Source organism: Gopherus flavomarginatus, chromosome 10 (assembly GCF_025201925.1).
Source record: "Gopherus flavomarginatus isolate rGopFla2 chromosome 10, rGopFla2.mat.asm, whole genome shotgun sequence".
In the NCBI taxonomy this organism is placed as follows: Eukaryota; Metazoa; Chordata; order Testudines; family Testudinidae; genus Gopherus; species Gopherus flavomarginatus.
In genome coordinates, this window is record NC_066626.1 from 25,428,433 (window position 1) to 25,449,444 (window position 21,012).

The 21,012-nt window shown below is 41.9% G+C and overlaps 1 protein-coding gene across 2 annotated transcripts; it reads right to left on the reverse strand.

The window, feature by feature from the left end:
• Window positions 1–920: 920 nt before the first annotated feature.
• On the reverse strand, window positions 921–19,063 carry COQ10B (coenzyme Q10B). 2 transcript variants are annotated; one of them, XM_050969544.1, is made up of 6 exons: window positions 18,930–19,017; window positions 18,580–18,813; window positions 13,525–13,674; window positions 9,382–9,574; window positions 5,094–5,195; window positions 921–1,381 (listed from the first exon to the last, which is right to left on the reverse strand). In XM_050969544.1, exons 3-6 carry the CDS (start codon window positions 13,647–13,649, stop codon window positions 1,214–1,216), a joined length of 588 nt encoding a protein of 195 aa, XP_050825501.1. In that variant the 5' UTR covers window positions 13,650–13,674; window positions 18,580–18,813; window positions 18,930–19,017; the 3' UTR covers window positions 921–1,213. The 2 variants fall into 2 exon arrangements, with proteins under 2 accessions (XP_050825501.1, XP_050825500.1); XM_050969543.1 differs by lacking the exon at window positions 18,580–18,813 and having other exon boundaries at window positions 18,930–19,063.
• Between the last annotated feature and the right edge of the window lie 1,949 nt (window positions 19,064–21,012).

A 21,012-nucleotide genomic window follows, 5' to 3' on the forward strand; every position in this document is an offset into this window, starting at 1 on the left:
ACATGGAGGAGATTTGTCACTGTTTAAACATATTAGGTTGTATATTTTTAAACACCTGAAGTTAAAGAATCAGACCTCTGCAGCTGCCTGAAGAATGTTGCAACTCATGATGTCCTCCAGGGAAAGTGGGAGAGAGTTTTTTCCTTCAGTTTAAAGTTTGCACAGGGACAGAAGTCTTTAGTTAGTCTCATGGTTCCCTGTTCCCAGCAATCAGTGGAGCTATTCTAGAGGGAGGGAAATTGTGCACTCATAGTGTAGTGCCTTCAACTGATTTAAAGGAACTTAATTTAAGAATCTGAAGGGATTCAAGTTTTCTGGGCTATCCACTCTATATTCACTTAATAAATTTTAAGTGTTCTGAGAGGGAAAAGGGGTAAACTTTAGACTTGAAGCTAAACATGTCACTTAATTTCAGACTTGATCTAATGGTAAAATTAAAACAGGAATTAGGCAATTCAATATAATAGAAAAAGGATGCAGGTCTATTGGTTCACTTAGATTATCTTTAAGAGACAGTTTAGCTCCAGCTTGCTTAAGTCAATTACATATACTTTGTACACTACCACACTGATTTAATCTAAACTCATAAATTGTAGAACAAGTAATTGCTGCTCTTCTGTAATGTGTCAGATTATATTTTTAGCACAGCTACTACTATTTGTCTACAGGAGCCTTGTCAGTTAAAATGTATTGAAACTGTCCATTAGGGCATTCTTCTTTCAGTCTTTCTGGAGCATAAAACTAGTATTCCTGATGCAGAGGAAAAGTAGGAAGTTAAGGGCAACTGTCTTAAACTTTCCCTGAACTTGTTTAGGTTGATGCTGATATCATGAGAATAAGTTACATACGTTCAAAAACTACTAATAACTTAAACTTCATACACTTATTACAAACACTGCAAAAAAAATTAACAGTTTAGATAAGGCAGTAATGCTGATGTGCTGTTCATTATATAATCAAACTGTTTAGGCAATCTTGATTGGCTAGTTTACAGTAGCTGCCATTCAGTTTGTTACAAACATCACACCCTGAATTGCACTTGAAGCTTAATATTCTATGTACATCTGGTTCCATCTTATGTGCATGTTTTGTACAGCAGTATATTACACACAAAGCTAAGTTAACAAATAGATGCCCACAGAGAAAAGCACCTCTTATAAATAAGGTGTACAAGTTAGATTATAATCAAGATAGAAAGCTAACACTTTTCCCTTTATGTGTGATGAATTTCATGAAACATTAGCTCTCGAGGTATACTAGTTTCTGGCCCATAGAGTTTGGATGCTCTTCTTTCAAAGGCAGCTACCATCTGTTTAACAACTTCATCAAAAAATAGTGTAGCAAGTTGAGAGTGTAGAAGTGAACGAAACTCAAAAGAAACCTGTTTGAGAGATCAAGAAAAAGATTGTTCTAGCATCTACCATTTCAGTAAATCTTGCTTTATCAAAAAGTCAATCTCCATTTACTTAATGTGCATTATATGGGAAGGGTGGCTAGGATTTCAGAATTGTAGATCTAGCACAATTTTTAAAAGTTGTAGGAAGGGGAGCTTTAAGCCTATGCAAATGTTGTTTATATACAACTAAAAAAATAAGTGAAAACTCAAGCCATTCAACTCAGTTTATTTTTAGATAAACTTTCATACATACTGCATCCCAGAATACTTCAGCATTAATACAAAAGCATGATACAGTGAAGGTGATGGGTGAATAAAGCATGCAGTTATAAGTTAGTGATTGAAGAAAACAGACCTAGGTAAGTGTGAAAGGAGATTTGCACTGGTCAGAGCCAGGTAAGTAAGGGCTGGCAGACATGGAGTTAAGGCCAGAGACCATCTGGGAGGAGGGGGAAAAAAGGGAGGGGAAGGCTAGATCCTGAAACAAGAGGGAATGTGTAAACACACTTGAAGGTAAGTCACTTCATTTTAACACTACATCTTGTTTTTACCTTGACTAGTGGTTGTCATGCTATAGCTACATTTAAAGCAAGGAAAGAACAAGATGGCAGTTACAGAGGAAGACCAGCTGCTACTCTTCCCCTTCCATCTTTCAGTAAGTAAGGCTATAACTAACTTCGCTGCAAACTACATTTGCTGCTCTCACCACGTTTGGATCTAAGTATTCCAATTTTAGTGAATGGTCCTCTCAAACACAAAATGAGAACTGATTTTACACACAACTGATGTACTAGGTATAAGCAACAAGCCCTAACACTACTATAGTACCAGATTTTGGATCCTATCATTCTCTAACCGTTTAATTATTCTTGCATTTAAACCAAAAATTAGTATAAAACGAGTTATGAAAGTAAGCTTACATAACTCATGACAGCCATGTTACTCTTTATGTGAAATAAGCCTGTCTTATTACTTTGTGTTGTCCATGGTTTTAGTTTCTTTAGGGAACACTCATCTACACTAAACTGGAATCGTGTCTTAACTCAGTTATATTAGTTGCATACACAAGTCACCCTAATAAGAGAAATTTTTACAAAATTCCCATATGGTTTAGTAGGTGATAATTTACCACAATCAGTACTAAGTGCTGCAGCATAGTGTTAGGATATACTCAGCTGCTGCAGGTGCAGTCTTTCCTGTAAGATATTTAATCAAGTGTCATTCTTCCTAAGAGTCAGTGTTAAGAGCTGTGTCACAATTAAATTCCAAATGAGGCACTCATAGTCTGCAACTCTAAAAGTTCTTTAGGGAACAAGAACTCCAGGGCAGGGACCAAGAGTTGCGTCCTGCAAAAAAGTATCAGTTTAAATTTATTTAAGAACTTCTGATAGTACAGATTTTTTCAGTGACCTGCAAACATTATGCTGTATTTAAGGTATGTAGGAAGAATGGTTAAAAAGGGCTAAAACGGAGCTTAGACTCAGATACCTCTCATTCAGAATTCACTGCTGACTTGGTAGAAGACTGGCATAGTAGCCTGAAGGAGCAAGCAACAGCTCAGGTTTCTGTTTTTGCATCTAAACCTACATCCCTAAAACTAAATTTTTAGTTGTTTCACTTAAACCCTAAGTTATTGCAAATCACTTAGTTTTACTCTGTCACATTTTCTTTGTTTCACAGATGGGGAAAACTTATTAAATTACTTAGCTGTAGCCACACAGCAAGTCAGTGGCAGAGCAAGGATTATCATTCCAAAGTGCCTCACTCAGAGTCCTCTCTGTACCCAATGAACTAAACTGCCTCTACTTTTGTTACTGACAGAAACCATTTACCTCTTCAAAATAGTGTGGATAGCAAAGGGCCATGATAGCAGTTCCACATGAAGTTGAACAGTGTCCGTTTTAAGGCCAGTTTTGACTCCCTTTAACAAAGGTGTCAACCTAGAATGCCATAAAATGGTTTAGGCAAAAAATTTTTTTTAAAAGTTTATTTCCTTAGTACAAGGTATCTGGATTATGGGATTTAAAACTAGTCATTCTAACTTTCTCAACTTAGACATGGTTTGGGATAAAGCCTTCAGCATTTCTGCAGAACAATCTTCAGCAGGAGCTAGCATACTGCTTTTTTTGAGGAACTTTAGGACAATACAATTTTCTGGGGAGCTTTTATGTTCTATGAGTAAAAGAGTTTGGGGGTCCATACATCTTGCAAGATTAAGTGGCATGTCCTGGGGGAGAAACAATTGAATTTTACAGGCATGTGCTTGTTTTTCTATTACTGAATTTGTGATGTTCCAATCCCAGTAAACTGAAGAAGATTAGCCCAAGCAAGAGGGTCTCAAATTACAAGAGGCACCAAAAGAGCTCTCTCCGATTTACAAGAGAGTTTCTTAAATCAGGGAACTCCAGCAGGTGGCAACAGTATCTACTCAGATCAGAGTACAGCATTTGCTGCTGTAGGCCAGGCTATATACAGAGGTGCAAATCTATAGGTGGGTCCTGACTTGGGAATGACGACCAAAAAATATAAAATAAAAAAACCTAACTGAGCAACTTGAAAGGGAGATAGAAAATAAATAGGAGAAACTACAGAAGCAGTAATACAGGGAAAAAGCTACCTAGAAGTATTAACAAATCAGACATTACATCTAAAGGGCTAACAGTTTTGAACTGCAGTGGTTTCCTATAGAACAGAGAGGTGTTATTTGCCCTGAATACAACTCCAGTGTAACTGTGTCTGGAATACTACATCTAACTGCAGCCACCTCACTACCAAACCATCTAAATGGCATGCAGGCAGTTCATAAGGGAGAAAAAGTGATTAGGGGGCTGGAGCACTTATGCTGAGAAAAGAGTAGAACAGAAGAGCTCAATACACACAGCTTGGCTAGAAACAACCAAAAAGGGACTGGATAGCAGTACAAAGAAGGAAGAAGAAAGGTCTATACACAAATACCACACGTCCTAACTGTGAAATCTATTAGAGGTTGTGGAATAGCCAACCAACAGAAGTGGTGAAGTCCTCTCCATGGGAATATTTAAAACTAGAAGATAACATGAGAACAATCCTGTATTTGTGGGGACATGGTCTTTATCAGGGTTCTCAAACGGGGGGTTGCAAGGTTCTTACATGGGGAGGTCATGAGCTGTGAGCCTCCACACCCCAAACCCTGCATTGCCTACAGCATTTATAATGGTGTTATATATATATAAAAACATTTTAATTGATGGGGGGGGGTGCACACTCAGAGGTTTGCTATGTGAAAGGGGTCACCAGTAAAAAAAAAGTTTGAGAATCATTGGTCTATATCATCTACTAGGCTATTCTATCACTGACTTACAATTATCCCATATGTATTCATTTGTCTGGCAACCTGGAAAACACGAGCATTAAGTGTTTAGTAGTTTGGGGGGGGGGGGGGGAGGGGGAATACTCAACCCCCTGAAATACTTCATTGCTATGGAAGCTAATGTTTTCATCCAAGAAGTATTTCTCATGAGGACTACAAAGGGAAATTTTCACATCATAACAAATAACAGAGTAACTTTTTTAAAGTTAGCTTGATTTTTCAGTGTGTGTGCTTAGCATATTTTTCTTTAGCAGCAGCACATGTGTGTTTATCATGGCTGTAGTTTGTTTTTAAGTACATTTTCATGTCCCATTTCCAGCAGTCAGTGAGCTTAATTACCATACTTACTGAAAAATCCAAGGTACATGTTCTTGGATAACCTGGGATTCCCGGTCCAAAACGCCACACAGTTTCCAGATGATTAAATAGTTTCCCATCTGTGCAGGATGCCTAAAAGAAAGTTTAAGAGTTAAGCTAGAACTAAGCTCTTGTACATTAAATATACAAAGGAAGTTAATGTTTTCACATTTCACTACATGTTAAAGGGCATGGTGCAGCTAAGAATTCCTCTTGCATTGAAGCCAAGATAAGATCAGTTTATCTACAATAACTTGATTACGTTGCTTTAAATTATCTGCATGAGGAGCAGTCCTTAGGTGGAAAAAGGAGGGTGTGGAGAGGGCCAATTTCTGTTCCCAGCTCCACAAAAAAGATTTCAAACCAAGTGCATAGAACTAAGACAGGCCTGCACAACATGAGGCCTGCGGCAGGGAATCAAAGGGCTCTGGGCTCCCCGCAGCCACGGAGAGCCCAGAGCCCTTTAAATCCCAGCCGCAGCCGGGATTCAAAAGGCTCTGAGCTGCCCGCAGCGGCAGGGAGCCCAGAGCCCTTTAAATCCCAGCCACAGCCGGGATTCAAAAGGCTCTGAGCTGCCCGCAGCCACAGGGAGCCCAGAGCCCTTTAAATTTCAGCCACAGCCTGGATTCATAGGGCTCTGGGCTCCCCGCCGCTGCGGGCAGCCCAGAGCTCTTTAAATCCCAATCACAGCCGGGATTCATAGGGCTCTGGGCTGCTCGCAGCCATGGGGAGCCCAGAGCCCTTTAAATCTCAGCCGCGGCCTGGATTCATAGAGCTCTGGGCTGCCCGCAGCATTGGGAAGCCCAGAGCCTTTTAAATCCCAGCCGGCCATGGCCAGGATTCAAAGGCTCTGGGCTGCCTGCAGCCGCGGGGAGCCCAGAGCCCTTTAAATTTCAGCCGCGGCCTGGATTCAAAGGGCTCTGGGCTGCCTGCAGAGATTCCCAGCCGCGGCTGAGATTTAAAGGGCTCAGGGCTCCCCGCAGCTGCAGGGCCCTTTGAATCCCGGCCACGGCTCCAGGGGATGGACTGGGGCTGGGATTTAAAGGGCTCAGGCTCCCCTCAGCGGCAGGAGCTCTGGGCCCTTTAAATCCCTGCCCCAAACCTGCAAAGCTCCGGGTTCCCCCAGCCGCCGGAGCCCCAGGCCCTTTAATTTGCCCCTCAGGGCTCCCAGCCACCTCTTCAGCTGGGAGCCCCTCGTTGATTTAAAATCAAGTATCGCCTCCCCACCCCCAACCTTCCTTCTTGGCCCACAGCTGTTTTGGTGGGGCGGTGCTGGGGAAGGAGGGTTTGTTTCTGCAGGGCTGGGTGGTGTTGGGATGGGGTGTTTCTGTGGGGCCGGGAGGTCCTGGGGAAGGGGAGTGTTTCCGCAGGGCCGGGGAGTTTCGGTCCTCAGCTGTTTTCTTTGGAGTAATGTGGCCCTCGCTGCTTTACGAGTTATGCAAGCCTGAACTAAGATCAACATATGTAGGACAAGCAGAATAGTGCCCTGGTATTGTAAATTGCAATTATTTAGTACCATTGTGCTGTAAATACCATTGTTTTAAACAAAGCATCTGATATTTCTTTACTATTTCTTGTATATATGCAGTGAAATGCCTCCAATATTTGTAATTACACTGTATAAGTAGTCTTAATTTGTAGATACTGTCTTTTGATGCTAAACAATATTAGTGGCAGTATATTAAACTACCGTAGATCTCAACTTCAGCCACCTTTGTAAGTTTGAGAGTTCACAAACAGTCTGTCACGAGAAATACATGTCGTTAAGGAACATATTCTACCACTTTCACTGAATGAACAGTCTCATTGATTTCAATGTAAGGGTTTAATCTATAGAAGAATAGCAGAATCTAGCTGTAAGTGTACATATTTGGCTTCAGTTCCCAGCAAGCAGTGTTTAAGGGTAGATCTGATTAGAGTCCTTGCCTAAAGCTTTATATTAGGGGAGCATACTGGTCTTGGCTTCATAACCTCTACTCTGGCATTAGAAGATCAATGTAGCCCTTATTTTCACTCACTCTTGTTTGCTGTCCAAACCCAGATTTGGGCTGGCCATACTTCCAGCAGAGGAGGACTGAACAATGCTCCCTCATCAAAAGTCACCCAAATCCTGCTCCCCAGTTGGCAACTCTTCTAGCTTCAATGGATGCATCAACACTAGAATTTTTTTCCTTCACATCTGCCACTGTTGATATCAACGATTCAACTCTGTCAGCAACAGCAATGATAGGTAGGCGCTGCTGGTGTTTTAGCCACCATAACAACATAAGGTAGAATGCCAGCAGCACCTTGTTTACGGTACCATTCCCACATCGCCAACACTGATGGATCTGAACGATGGGAATTTTTAGGGGGGAAAATCCTTGTATAGACAAAGACAGTAGGTCTGTGAGAGAACTTAAGCACCAAAAATAGATTTCTCCCTTCACCACTCTTAGGGGTGAAGTATTCTAGTCCAGTGGTTCTCAACCAGGGGTCCGCAAGCCCTTTCAGGGCTGAAACCCAGTGCCCTGAGCCCCAACGCTGAAGCCAGGAGCGTTATGGGGCTGAAGCCAGCACCCCTATGCCGCCATCCCCACCACCACCACCACTACTCCCCGTACCCTGAGTGGTTTTCAAGCCTTTTGAACTGACTCCTCCCTTTGAGTTATATTTTTTGGTTGCATCCCCACACAGCTCAGACAGGCTGGGTGGCCTCCTGAGTGAATATGGGGTGGAGGTGGCACTCCCTCCCTGGACCCCACTGTGCAGAGCTGGCTTGAGCCTCACCAGCTCTTGCCTCCCAAAATAAAAGTATCACTATGCCTATGCCCAAGGGTCCCCCCTTCCCTGAACCCACTGGGCTCTGGCGTTTTTATAGCCTGTTGAGGGGGGTCTCAGCAAGAAAAAGGTTGAGAACCCCTGCTCTAGTCTTCTCCAAGACTAGATGTGCTATTTTAAGGTGCACTGTAAATTAAGAGACAGTTAATGAGCAGCCTGATGCCTACATTGAGTTATCTTTTAGGTCAAGAGCCAGTCTTGTAAGGAAATAGTAGGGATAGAGTCCAGTCAGCATGTGAAACCTGAATTTTCTGCTGTAATTGTTCAGCTGTCTCAGGTCCATGATCGGAGAGAGACCATCTTTTTTCCCCCAGAATGAGAAAGTACTTTAAATACAAGCCCTTCCCCCCCACTGTAATGTCTTGGCATCTTTATATCTCCCATACTTAACACGAAATCCATTTCTGCTCTTAACAGTGTTTTATAAAAGGAATCGCTGGAAAGAATGGGGATGGGAGAAAGAACAGATTTGGGCCGCTTACCCGAACAGTTATCTTTGATACAAGTTATCTATGGAAATTCTACTCCCTGTTGCAAGAAAATGGACGAGACAATTCCCAAAGTGAAGGAGAGGTGTGGGACAAAAAGGTGTAAAGGAAATAAAGATTAGGTTCCCAAGCAACCCTTGGATTTGAACCCGAGTAGGTGCAGAGGACAAAAGAGCAGCTGAACTGCCAGACCTCTGCTTAAAATGTTGTCCTTTTAATCTGCCTTTTTGGTTACTGCCATGGTTGAAACTTATGAAGAAGGGTAAAAGGAAACAGATTAAAGTTATCGCCTCTGGAACGTGAAAGAAGATGAAGCAGGGTTCCTTCTCTTCTGACCAGGTTAACTTGAAAGACAGAGCAGTAGACACAGTCTCCATCTTCTCAACAGTCTTGCTACTGAACAAGCCTTCACCATTAAAGGACTTGAGCCTTTCCGGCCAAATAGGCCAAATAATGTAAGTCATGAATGCTGGAGAAGACTGATGACAAATGCCACAGTTCTTGATGAAGTGTCTGAAGCATCATACCCACTCCTCAGAGAAAAAGGGTAAGTCAAGATTAATTAAGTTTAAAGAGAGTTATATATCTCACACACACACACTCTCTCTCTCTCTCTCTCTCTCTCTCTAACAAGCATACCTTATAATGAAAAGAACCAGGAATATGTATATACATATTTCACATAAATGGCTGGTTATTTCTTACATAATAAAAATAAAGCAAAGATTTTTCTGCTTTGCAGCTCACATTTTAAAAACAAACAATGTTCAATATGCCTCAGCTGTAATTAGGTCTTAAACAAAAGCTACACACAGACTGTGGAAATACCACACCACTCAAAACGGTTTTATGAATCATTTTTAAATTTTGTTTTGAAGTCATAGTTTCCTGGTTTTTTTTTAAAGTATTAAGTTTATACAATCGGATATTAGGAAGAGTTACACACAAGAAATACACAAAGTAAGAATTACCTTAACCAAGTGAGGTCTCACTAGGGTAACAACTGATGTATACTTCTCTAACACAGGAGGAAATCCTATTTCTAAGTGGGCTTTGCAGTATCCAGAACGTTTGGATAATATGTCTGACTTTTTACACCAAGGAACAAAGAGTTTGTAGTCCTCCACAACAGCTACCACTTCATACATTTCCTGCATGGAATACCTGGAAATAGAAACATGACATTACCAATTATAAAACTCTAGTAATTTAAATATAAAAGCTTTCCAAGTCACTGTAACTTAGATGGGCAACTTTAATTTTGGCATTTCCAAATGTATGAGTTCTTGACTTTGCAGTCTTACATCCTTTTAATATTTTAGCAGTAATTTATACAGTACTGTAAATGCTGACTACACTTTACAAAAAGCTAAACTAAGAACATTTTCATTCTAAAAATCATACAACTTAGAATCTCAAAAGATACAATCAACTGAAGACAATATAGCTATTAAAAACGTACAAGTAACGTAGCTAATTAAAAATATAATTAAGAAAAAGTTGTAAGCAATTTGGCACAAATCAGTATTTGCCCAAGAGAAGCAAGACATTGGAATAGATAAGATGCCACAGGTTGGGATGACTAGGTATGTTGGTAAAACTAGGTGGGGAAGCCAGCACAGTGCTTACCCACCATTTGTTCTGTCAAGCTGCTGCTATTAGTCCCTTGCATTCGAGAGCTAAAGTCCCAGCCCTACAAACACACAAATGAGTAATTTGTAATTTCATGCATATTACTAGCCCCCCATATCCGTAAGTGTTTGCAGGATTGGAGCCTAAGTTACTCAGTATTTTTTTTTTTAAAAAGGCAAGCTAAAAGCTAATTTCAAGCAGTCTGCACATGCAATTCTTCAAGATAACCACTGTTGGTACTAAATTTTAGAAGTATCTCAAAAAGGGGGAACCTTTTGGTCTTAATTTTGGGGGCTTTTTAAGCTACTTCTGTATCAAATGGGCTTTACCAAAACAAAGAAACATACAAAACAAAAAAACCCTAAAAAGAAGCCACTAGGCTAAGATGCTGGATTTAATTAAAAACTCCTCCTGACTTTTTACTAAGTCGGGATCTCATTCAAACTCTTAGGATGAAAGCAAGGTGGAAATTCTAGTTGTGTCTTGAACTAGTTTTTAAGTTAGGTAAAGGCAGAATGGAACTTCTACTGATTCAGACCCACATGCAAAGTTTCAGCCCAGGGTAAATATTTATATCACCTTCATTTGTAATGGTCAAACAAGGATATCAGAAGATAGTAAAAATATTGCTATTTTTCCTAATTATCCATTAAGGCTCTTCAAATACTGCACAAATGATTTTCCACAGAACAGTTTTTATACCTCTAGTTCAGATTTCTAGACACATGTAAAATTGCAGTAAATTCTACAGAGATACAGATTCTGTAGATCTTTATCTTTTCCTCCCACCCTTTAGCAAATCAGCCACATTAATATGTTTTGCAGATCTACATGCCAAGTTTGAAGGGAAAATTGCAGCTGCTTTTGGAAAGGGGAGAAAGCTAACTTGCAGACACACACACACACACACAAAAACTTGCAACCATTTGACATGGTAATTGCTCTCACTGAGACCTGTCAGAGTCTTCTGAAGAAAACTGATTTTGATTTAACCAGTTATGACCCTTTGAAAGTCAAATTTTGTGCATATACAATACAATGAATATTCAAGAGTTACTAGAAAACAACAGACCTAATTAAAGAATCCTCCTGCTGCTGTAGTCTCTTTTCTTCTATCTGCCTCTAACCCTTCCACTCATAACTCCTCCTTTCTCCTTATTTCACCTCTTCTTTTCTCTTTAACCACTCTCCCCTATCTGGCTCTTTTTCCTATTATCTTTCATCGTAGTGGGAAACCCTTAGCTCAATCCCATCTCCCTACCCTTCATTTCTTCAATCCTTCAGCACGCTGTGAACTGCCTAGTTTAACTGTCAAGATACATCTATCAGCTACCTCACCAACTCCATTATCTTATCCCATCAGCCCTTGTCCTCACATCACCCTCATCCTGTGCCCAGCATTTTGTTGTTTTCCCTCATACATCTTGTTTAAACTTCACATAGCAAATTGCTTGGGGTCATGGACATTCTTATTTGTTTGAAGTGTTAATTACTTTATGGTGCTTTAGAAATAGTAAGTAAGATCAGCCCATACCCACAAAATGCTGAACACCTCCTGATAAGTACAGAGTGCCCTGACTTCCAAAGTGCATAGTGCCTTGCAGGATTGGACCCCAAGGAAGTATGGGGATGGGTTTAAATTAAAGATTAAAAATGTTTAAGGAGCATTTGGAAACAAAATTAAAAACAAAATTCCTATCTTAAGTTTCTCCTAAAACAACTAGTGACATTACAAACAATTAAAACACGCAGCCCCTTTTCTGTTGTAGGTGTCCCAATGTCAGTCGTCAAATTGAGAAGAAAGAGGTCCTGAACTCTTGCATATTTCCTATCAATTAAAAACAGAGGTCACTAAACTGTGGGGCACACCCTGTTAGTAACATCTGGGGGGCATGGTGGGGCCTGGGCCAGCCCCCACAGGAGTTGGGGAGGGAGCACCACCCAAACCCTCCCTGACCCCAGCTCAGCTCCAGTCCTGCCACCAGTCACATTCTCGGCTCCTGTTCCCAGCCTCAGTGCAACTCCACTCCTGGCCCTGCCCCTAGCCTCAGCCACTGGCCACAGCTCCATTCATGATCTGGGGCCAAGGCTAGGAGCAGAGCCACACCTGGGAGCGGCCCCATTCCCAGCCACAGATCCACCCCCAACTGCGGACCCAGCCCTGGCCCCTTTACCCCTGTCCGTCTCTACCCCCACAGCTGCAGCCTCGTTCCTGGTGGAAGGGTAAAGGGGAGAGGGTGACCCTCAAAAGTTTGGGGACCACTGATTTAAAGTAACTCTTTAATGTTTAAAAAGTATTTCATTCCATCTTTAAATATATGTCAACAATGCAGACTTATGGATCCAGCAATAATGTCACATTAACAAAAGATAACTATATGTTTGAAAAAATAAAAAAAAAGAAACCCACAAGTGAGCAACATATCTGAATTGTGGCCAATACTCCTCAGTATTAAGAGACCAAAGAAGTATAGTATTCCAGCTGGGAGGTAGTCCTTTTTCCTGCTCAGCTATATCCAAGTTTATCAGTTAACCAAAGGTGCTCTACTACAGGAGGAGAGACACTAGTAACAGCTACAAAGAAGAGATGTGTCAAAAGTGAAAGGGAAGACTATTTCCTCCATTCTAAAAAGGAAAGTTCTGCTTTGGAAAAATAAACAGAGAATCAGAGAAAAAGGATCATAAACATTACAGCTGTTGGCCAAGTTATTCTTTTGGATACACACATGTAGCTCACTGAAATTCAAGGATAGCTAGTCCTTTCATGCAAAGGCAGGGTTTGAAGAGGAAACAATGTGTCTCATATCCAGAACATGTGACTGGGAGGCCAAGAGTCCTAGCATGAAATCCTGGCTCTAATAAGATCAACGGGGGATTTGCTGTTGACTTCAATGGGGCCAGATTTCACCCTAGGCTGCAGCTCTGTACTTTTGTTTAACCATTTATAAAACAGGGATAATGCTTCCTCTCCACACCCCCAAAAGCAATCTAAAAGAACTCAAGATCATCAAATGAAAGGTGCAGTGTAAGTGCAAAGTATTATCATATTCTTGGAGCAAATGAGGAAAAACTAGTTCAGTTCACACCTTGGTTATTTTGCTGGAATTAGTTTTCTGCAGAAGCAGATTAAATAGTTAAGGCATTCTTTCCACTAGAAGGGGTAGCTGTTTTATTTATTATAATTTTTTTTGAATACTGGGTTTAATTTCTGGACAACAGTCACATACTAAACCTTTCAAAACTGGCTAATGATTTTTAGTGTCTTCATTTTTTGGTGTTCAATTTGAGGCACTTGAAAGGGGACTGATTTTGAGGGGAGAGATGCTCTGCACTTTCTGAAAGTCAGGTTCCTTTAAAATCATTAGTCACCACTAAACATAAGCCATAAACATTTCTAGTATTTCTGGTTATCTACAACAACTTGTGGAAACCAAATGCACACAGACATCTAAAATCTATTTCCATAGTTCTATTATACAAACCCTATAATCCTTCTCTCAGAATATTCTTTTCTTTTGTTTCCGAATGGCGAAGCAATGTTGAAGAAAGTTCTTCTTGCGAAGGTACGGTTTGTTACCGATGCTTGCATTGGAGGAATTCTGCTCATCAGAATACCACATGAAGCCAAATGCCTGCAATTGTGAAAAGGTTTTATTATAGTGTGTTTTCACTTAAAGCAAATTATTAATGCATTGAAGTGAGACAGACAAGGTAGGTGAGGTATAATAAAAGATATGACCTGACCTATCTTCTCTCTCTAATATCCTGAGATCAACATGGCTATAACACTGCATACTTTAAAGTGAGACATACAGGCAACCTTTTCTACAGTATGCTGAAAATTTTAGATTCAGATGTGAAAGTGAGCTCTGTAACAGTCTGTAAGCTGTTCAAGATGCAACGTTAACCTTTTTTTGCCTTTGGCGAAACTAAAAATAGTTTCCAGTCACGGGGGAAAAAAATTGGCACACAGTAATATACAAAGGCCTTCCCTTAAGACTTGGCTTTAAGTCAGTCTGAGGCCATGCACTAAACTGAGTTCACTGACTTGCAGAACAGCATTTCCTGCTAATACATAGTTTTCAGAAGTCATCTCTAATATTTTGACCCATTCTGAAAATGTGAACAGGATAAGAAGTTTGGACTCTTGAGATACACAGCTGAATTCCATTAAAAATACATTCATATTTTTATGTTTTGGACTACAAGAAATTGGTTTCTCTTCTCCCTTTATTTTGCTTAAAAAGCAAGTTCCTGGCTGGATGGCCTTTTGGAGAGGAAACTACATTCCTTATCCTACTTTAGACATTTGCTTCTCCTGAAAGAGTTGAGATCATCATATATGATCTTGAACTCAAGTGTTTTCAGAAATAAAACTTCACCATTTACTTTTCAGAAATACTTATAAAGGTTATATCTGTATTCTGTCAATGAATTTAATATTATGAAAAAATACAAAGCATATTTCAGTTTTTAAATGTGAATCATCACATTTATAGATTTATCTACAATTAAATTCTCGACTCTGCTTGAGTTGGGATCTATCATTGTTAAGAAGCACTAATATATTTTATATAAAAGTTAACCTCAGAAGTCCTGATTCCTGGCAGCAATGAATTTAAAAGAGAGAGCTCTATTATCTACCAGTGATACCTCTCCCTATAATATCTAATGAACTATCTGGGTTTCTATCGTATTTCTAACACAATCAGAGTTGTAACTCTAGATTCAAGCAGTCATATGGATGAGGAGTTAAAAATGGAACTGACCTTCCCCAATAAGCTGAAAGTTTTTTTTACATAGCATACTTCTCCTTAACCACTGAAGTCTAACAAGTTATGATAACCAAGTGTAAACTGTCAACTATTTAAAGAAGAAACTATTAACTTTTGCTGGCCTGTGACTGCAAAACACCCAATAATGTCCTACAATAACCAACCGTATAAACTTATGGGGCAGACATTCAATACACCATGGAAGCATCATACCTGCTCTGCACTCACCTCAATGGAGCTTTATTACAGAACATTCAAATAATGCTGTAATTATACAAGCCATTTTACAAACATTCTTGAGACATAATCCCTGCTTTGAGGAGCTTATATAATAGAAATATCTACTTGAGTAACTAAATTCTATTCAAAACTATCATGAAGACTTTTAACAAAAATGCTTATGCCCCTAAGAACTGCAATAGTCACCCTTGATTGTACAACTACCCCAAGGCTACCCTTGCATTTAGTTTTTCTTCACCAAGTTAGCAGGCAGAAAACCAATCTGGGAGGGACTTCAGAAGAGAGCAAAGAACACAAACAGAGTCTGGAGAGATAATATATACATATTTTGGGAGGTAATAAATATGTGAAACAAGACCATAGACTACAAATATTTAAAACTGTGAACACCAGAGACAGAAAAGAATTACTTGGGATTGTATCAGAGATTCATACCAATACTCCTGGTTGTAATTAGGAAAGGGAAAGTTAGGCTAAGTATCTGGAAAACCCTTGAGAATGACATCTATTTGACTGTAGGACAGTTGTATCTCAAAAGATGTGAATACAGTCCCATAATTTAGCAATAGCCTGGACAAGATGCAGCAAGGTATCATAGAGAGAAAGTCTTGCAGTGCCAGAGAGATTGATAAAATAATTAATAAATCCTTATCCATATCCAATTTCTATAAATCTGGCCAATGCACTCAGAAAACTTGGGATAGGCCTTATTTTGGAGCACTAACCTTATTTTACATTTAAGTTAGCCTCTCTTGACCACAGACAAAAATAAAGCATGAGAGTTTTTAAATATGTACAGTACATTGTCAAAAATAAATGTGTATTTAAATTTCTGTAACGATACAGTAAAAATATTTCAAACCATTTTTCAGCTAGACTTGTTTTGCAACTTTCAAATCCCAATCCTTTATGTTAAATAACATAAATAAGAACAATAAAGAAATAACTGCTGATAGGTAATGTCTGGTTTAGAGTTTTAATACCATTCAAGGCAGGCATGATTAACAGAAGAAGAAATTACAAGGTTAACAAGTCTGGGGAGGTTTCATATGGAATACTGCATCATCCGTTTATTTTCTCTTGATTTCATCTGAAGATAAATCAGATATCAAGAATGTGCTGCCTTCAGCTCTGATTCAGGAAAGCATCCTTACAGGAGACATCACTTTAATATGTGATACCAGTGGGACTTAAGCATAGACACTCTCTTGAATCGGGCTTTTAACTCTTTCAAGGTCACATGTAGTAAGTAGCAAAGTATTTAGTTTAGGTATATAAAAAACAGTGCTCAACACTCATTGTTCATCCATCCTCAAATACTAAATATTCTCAATTTTACAGATAGGGAAACAGATGCAGAGTATTAAGTTATTCAAGGTCACAGAGGGTAGATAGCAGCAGTGCCCATATTAGAATTCAGAAGTACTTGGCTTCTAGTCCTGCATTCACCCCACTCTAGCAACAGGGCAGACAGCTTTCACATCTTAATATACTTTTTTACTATTATCCAATCCAATCATTTGCTGCTTTATCTCCAAATGCTAGGATGCCAATTATGGTACCACATGGCTTTTGTGCTCCACAGAGTAAACAGTTACTACTGTATCTTACATGTTCAAATAACATATACTCCATGATTTTATTAAATTTTAAAAAAATCTGTTTTAAGATTAAAGTTGATTAGAATCAAGTACTAGAAGAAGAGAGATATCTAACAAATGATAAAAAAGACTGAGATTAGTACTAAGGATGTGCCAGTGTAACCGTATTTATAGTTTCTCAAATATCAGTTTCATCAAGATAATGTCATCTGATGGCTGTTTTATGGCCTATGACACCAATGTGACAAGTTGATCTCATTCCAAACCCCAGTGGACATCAATTTCTCCCTCATTAGTTAGTTTGGTACTCAACACACAGGCAGAGCAAAGCTCACACATTAGAAGGGTTGTAAGCAGCTGCATGGTGTTAAGATACCACATAGACATCTTTCCTTTTCACATAATTGTGCAGCTTTCCACAGTGCTCCTCTCTGCACTAGGTGACAAAGTAAAAAAGTGCTTTATGGAAGAGTGGTCTGAATGTCTCTCCCTTTTATTAATAGCACAATATGTATTTGGTACATGCATTATACAAGTTGTTATAAAGATACATTTATGTAAAAGTTTGGTACAGATTGGATCTATTGGTAGATCACGAACATACTGCTTATAAAAACCCTAGTAATATCTACACTCCCTTAATGCTTTATTTCACTGTCAGTGACAGAAAGTCCTGAACACACTATCATTTGAAGACAAGTTACACTTGGACCAAAAGCACCTAAACATCATGTTTCTTTAAGACAGGATATAACCATATTCAAATGTTACTAGGTAGTTTTCAACAAGATTGTAGATAACAGACTTTTCTGTGTTAGACACAGTTTCTGTGAATGGAGTTTGTCCTCAAACCACGCACATTAAATCATTTTTAAAAAGCTACTGTCATTTAACAAGAATGAACTATTTTAGTATTTCCAGCCCACATTAAACTTCACTTGAATGTGGACAGGACATAAAATGACATTTTTTTCCCTCCAAAGAGGGAAAAAAGATCCCACATTTTGCTACTTCAGTCCCTGTGTTGAACAGCTGAATGTAGTTTATGATATCATGAAGGGATTTCAACTCCAGCCTATTTATTGCCAGTTTTAAATATGGGGGAAAGGGGAACCACGCACCTTACCTCAACCTTAACATGGAGGCACAACCAGCAGCTCCCTAATACCAGTAAAGACTGGAAGAGACCTTTTATTATTTCACTCCTTGTTAAGAGAAATAGTTTGAGTCCATTTTGCTTTCCAAGTTTTCTTTTGTTTTCACACAATCTGCCTCTATAATTGAAAGACTGGGTTTAACAGAACTGGTTGTGACACAAAGTGGGTAGGTTTTGACTCTCAGTCAACCTTACATTTATTAAAATGTCATAACATAGATTTTGAAATGTGCCCAAAAATTATACATATTGGTTCAGCTAGAGCAGTGGTCCCCAACGTGGTGCCTGTGGGCACCATGGTGCCCGCCGGGGCATTCATGTGCGCCCACCAAGTGCCCAGCAGGGAAGAGAAGCTGCAGCCCCACGCCTGCTGGGGACAGAATGTTGCGGGCTCTGGTGTTCTCTGTCCTCGGCTTTTTTCCAACTTCTCTCTGGATTCATATATTATGTAATATTAAATATGATGTTTTTCGTATTGTTTAATGTACAAATACAAAATAAGCCTTGACAAATTGTTGGTGCCCGCCACACTCTTCTGAAAACATGAATGTGCTACTGGCCACACAAAGGTTGGGGACCACTGAGCTAGAGAGCATCAGTGTGTAAACTGTTAATGTTTTGCACTTCCTTCAAGCAGATCCAGACGTTTCATCTGCAGTAAATTTTTTTGGAATCATCATACTCCCGTGACAGTATTTCACTCTTAAATTATCCCCTTAACTCCAGTGTGATGTTGAGGTTTCCCCGGAGGATTTACGTAGCTACCTATTTATTGCCTTTGAGCTGGAAAGAGCTTTGCGGCCCCCGACCTCAAGTGCCCAAATCCTCAGCCAGACAAGGGCTCCCAGAGGAGCGAGCAGTTACCCCACGCAGCGCCAGCGTGTTCACTCTGGAGCCTACTGATCGCAATGCGAATGTCAACGTCGCTGGTTATCGCCACTCAGCTCTCGGGCGCCGGGTGGAGCGAGCAGGGGCAGGCTCAAGGGAGATTCCTAGTTCCTAGGCGGTGGGAGGAGCCGCTCACAGTGCGGGAAAGAACGGGGCGCGAGGGGTCACCAGCCCCTTTAAACCTGCCCATGTCCCTGTGACTGGCCGGACGCGAGGACCCCGCCTACCTGAGAACGCTTCTGTGCGGAGCTGTGAGCCTTTCGGCGAGCACTTTCCCAAGCGCCCGGCAGCTCCGCGCCATGTTCGGCCCCGCTGCCTCACCTCCCCATCCCAGTCAGTCAGCCTAACGGCTGCCGGCGCCAGACCCGCCTCCATTATTAGCAAGCCAATCACCGCGCAGCAGCCGCCCAGTCACCGCCAATCACCGTGTCCAAAGTCCCTTACGTCACTGCTATGTAGCCCGCAGTGTCCTACCCTCGACACACCCTCCCCCACACCCACCCCATGACTCTGGTGCGCGAGCGCGAGACAGGGCTACGGGACCGCGCGCAGTCACAAGGCTTAGGGCTGTCTTTGTCGGGGTTACATAAGGATTGGAGCAAAGGGGCGGGGCGAGTGCTGGAATCAGCCCGTTGATTGGCCGAATGGAGTGACACTCAGTAGCCCTTAAAGTTACATAGCCTGGGGTCGGGAGGAGCAAGACACGACATTGCGCCGTGTGCCTCCACCTTCCATGTTCTGCAGTGCGCGGGGCAATTCCCCCAGGAGCGTTCCATCCCGGTTCCCGCCTTCCAGCGACCCCCCACTGCCTAGACCCTGCCTCATCTCCAAGCCTCTGCTCAGATCCTGTCCTGTAGCTCCCTCCCCTCAGACCCTGCTTTATAGTCCGCTCCAGTGCTTGCCCCTCATCTCCAACTCCCCCACCCCTCAGACCCTGCCCTATAGCTCCCTCCAATGCTTCTCCCTTGTCACCAGCTTCCCTACCTCTCAGGTCGTGCCCCTTCTCTCTAGCTCCCCCTCCCCACCCAGGCATAGTAACTTCTGTATTTTTGAAGCCGCTCCAATCTAGTCAACAGGGCCGTGTATGGGGGGGGGGCAAATTCTGTGAGCCCTGCATTTTGGGGTGACAATGCCCCCTGCCTCACAAACTACACCCATGCTCCCTCCACAGGCCCTCCCCTTGTCTCCTCTCCCCCGTCCACACAATCCAGCCCCAGCCCTGTGGTGTCCAGTGCTCCTATCCTCACAGACTCTGCTGCCTTGCTGCCTGACCCCTGCTCCCTCCCCACAGACCCAGCTTGTGATAATGTTTTTATATTTATTATTCCTAAGAACTGATGGTGCATCTAACTTCAAGTAATACTACTTTGTGCATAACAAGGAATAAGTTTATCTTGTGCATTTTACTCAAGAAGTACAAAGGAGGGTCAGTGCCTCTAAACCCTGGGGCTTTCACGATTACAGAGTCAGGGCTTGTCTACATCAGAAAGTTGCAGCGCTGGTGAGGGAGTTACAGCGCTGCAACTTAGGAGGTGTACACATCTGCAGGGCACCACCAGCGCTGCAACTCCCTGTTTGCAGCGCTGGCCGTACTCCCGTTTTGTCTCGGGTGTAGAGGATCCAGCGCTGGTAATCAAGTATAGACACTTACCAGCGCTTTTCTTGACCTCCGTGGAATAAGCAGGTATCCCAGCATACCTGAGGAAGCCTCTGGTAATCAAGCTGGTCTCCTTCCCCGGCTTGCTCTCGCGTTCCCCGAACCCCGAGCAATCAGGTCTCCTTCCCTGCGGTTTGCAGGGTGGTTCCGGGAACGCGAGAGCAAACCGGGGAAGGAGACCAGCTTCGCCGCGGTTTGCTCTCGCGTTCCGCGAACCACCCTGCAAACCGCAGGGAAGGAGACCTGCTTGCTCGGCGGTTCGGGGAACGCGAGAGCAAACCGGGAAAGGAGACCAGCTTCGCCGCGGTTTGCTCTCGCGTTCCCCGAACAAGCAGGTCTCCTTCCCTGCGGTTTGCACGGTGGTTCGCGGAACGCGAGAGCAAACCGCGGCGAAGCTGGTCTCCTTTCCCGGTTTGCTCTCGCGTTCCCCGAACCCGAGCAAGCAGGTCTCCTTCCCTGCGGTTTGCAGGGTGGTTCGCGGAACGCGAGAGCAAACCGCGGCGAAGCTGGTCTCCTTTCCCGGTTTGCTCTCGCGTTCCCCGAACCCGAGCAAGCAGGTCTCCTTCCCTGCGGTTTGCAGGGTGGTTCGCGGAACGCGAGAGCAAACCGCGGCGAAGCTGGTCTCCTTTCCCGGTTTGCTCTCGCGTTCCCCG

Coding starts and splice junctions, on each gene's coding strand:
- COQ10B (XM_050969543.1), bottom strand. CDS start 19,003: ATGGCGCGGAGCTGCCGGGCGCTTGGGAAAGTGCTCGCCGAAAGGCTC. Junction 13,675..18,929: donor CCGCACAGAAGCGTTCTCAG/GTAGGCGGGGTC, acceptor TCACAATTGCAG/GCATTTGGCTTCATGTGGTA. Junction 1,382..5,093: donor CATGTACCTTGGATTTTTCA/GTAAGTATGGTA, acceptor TCTCTCAAACAG/GTTTCTTTTGAGTTTCGTTC.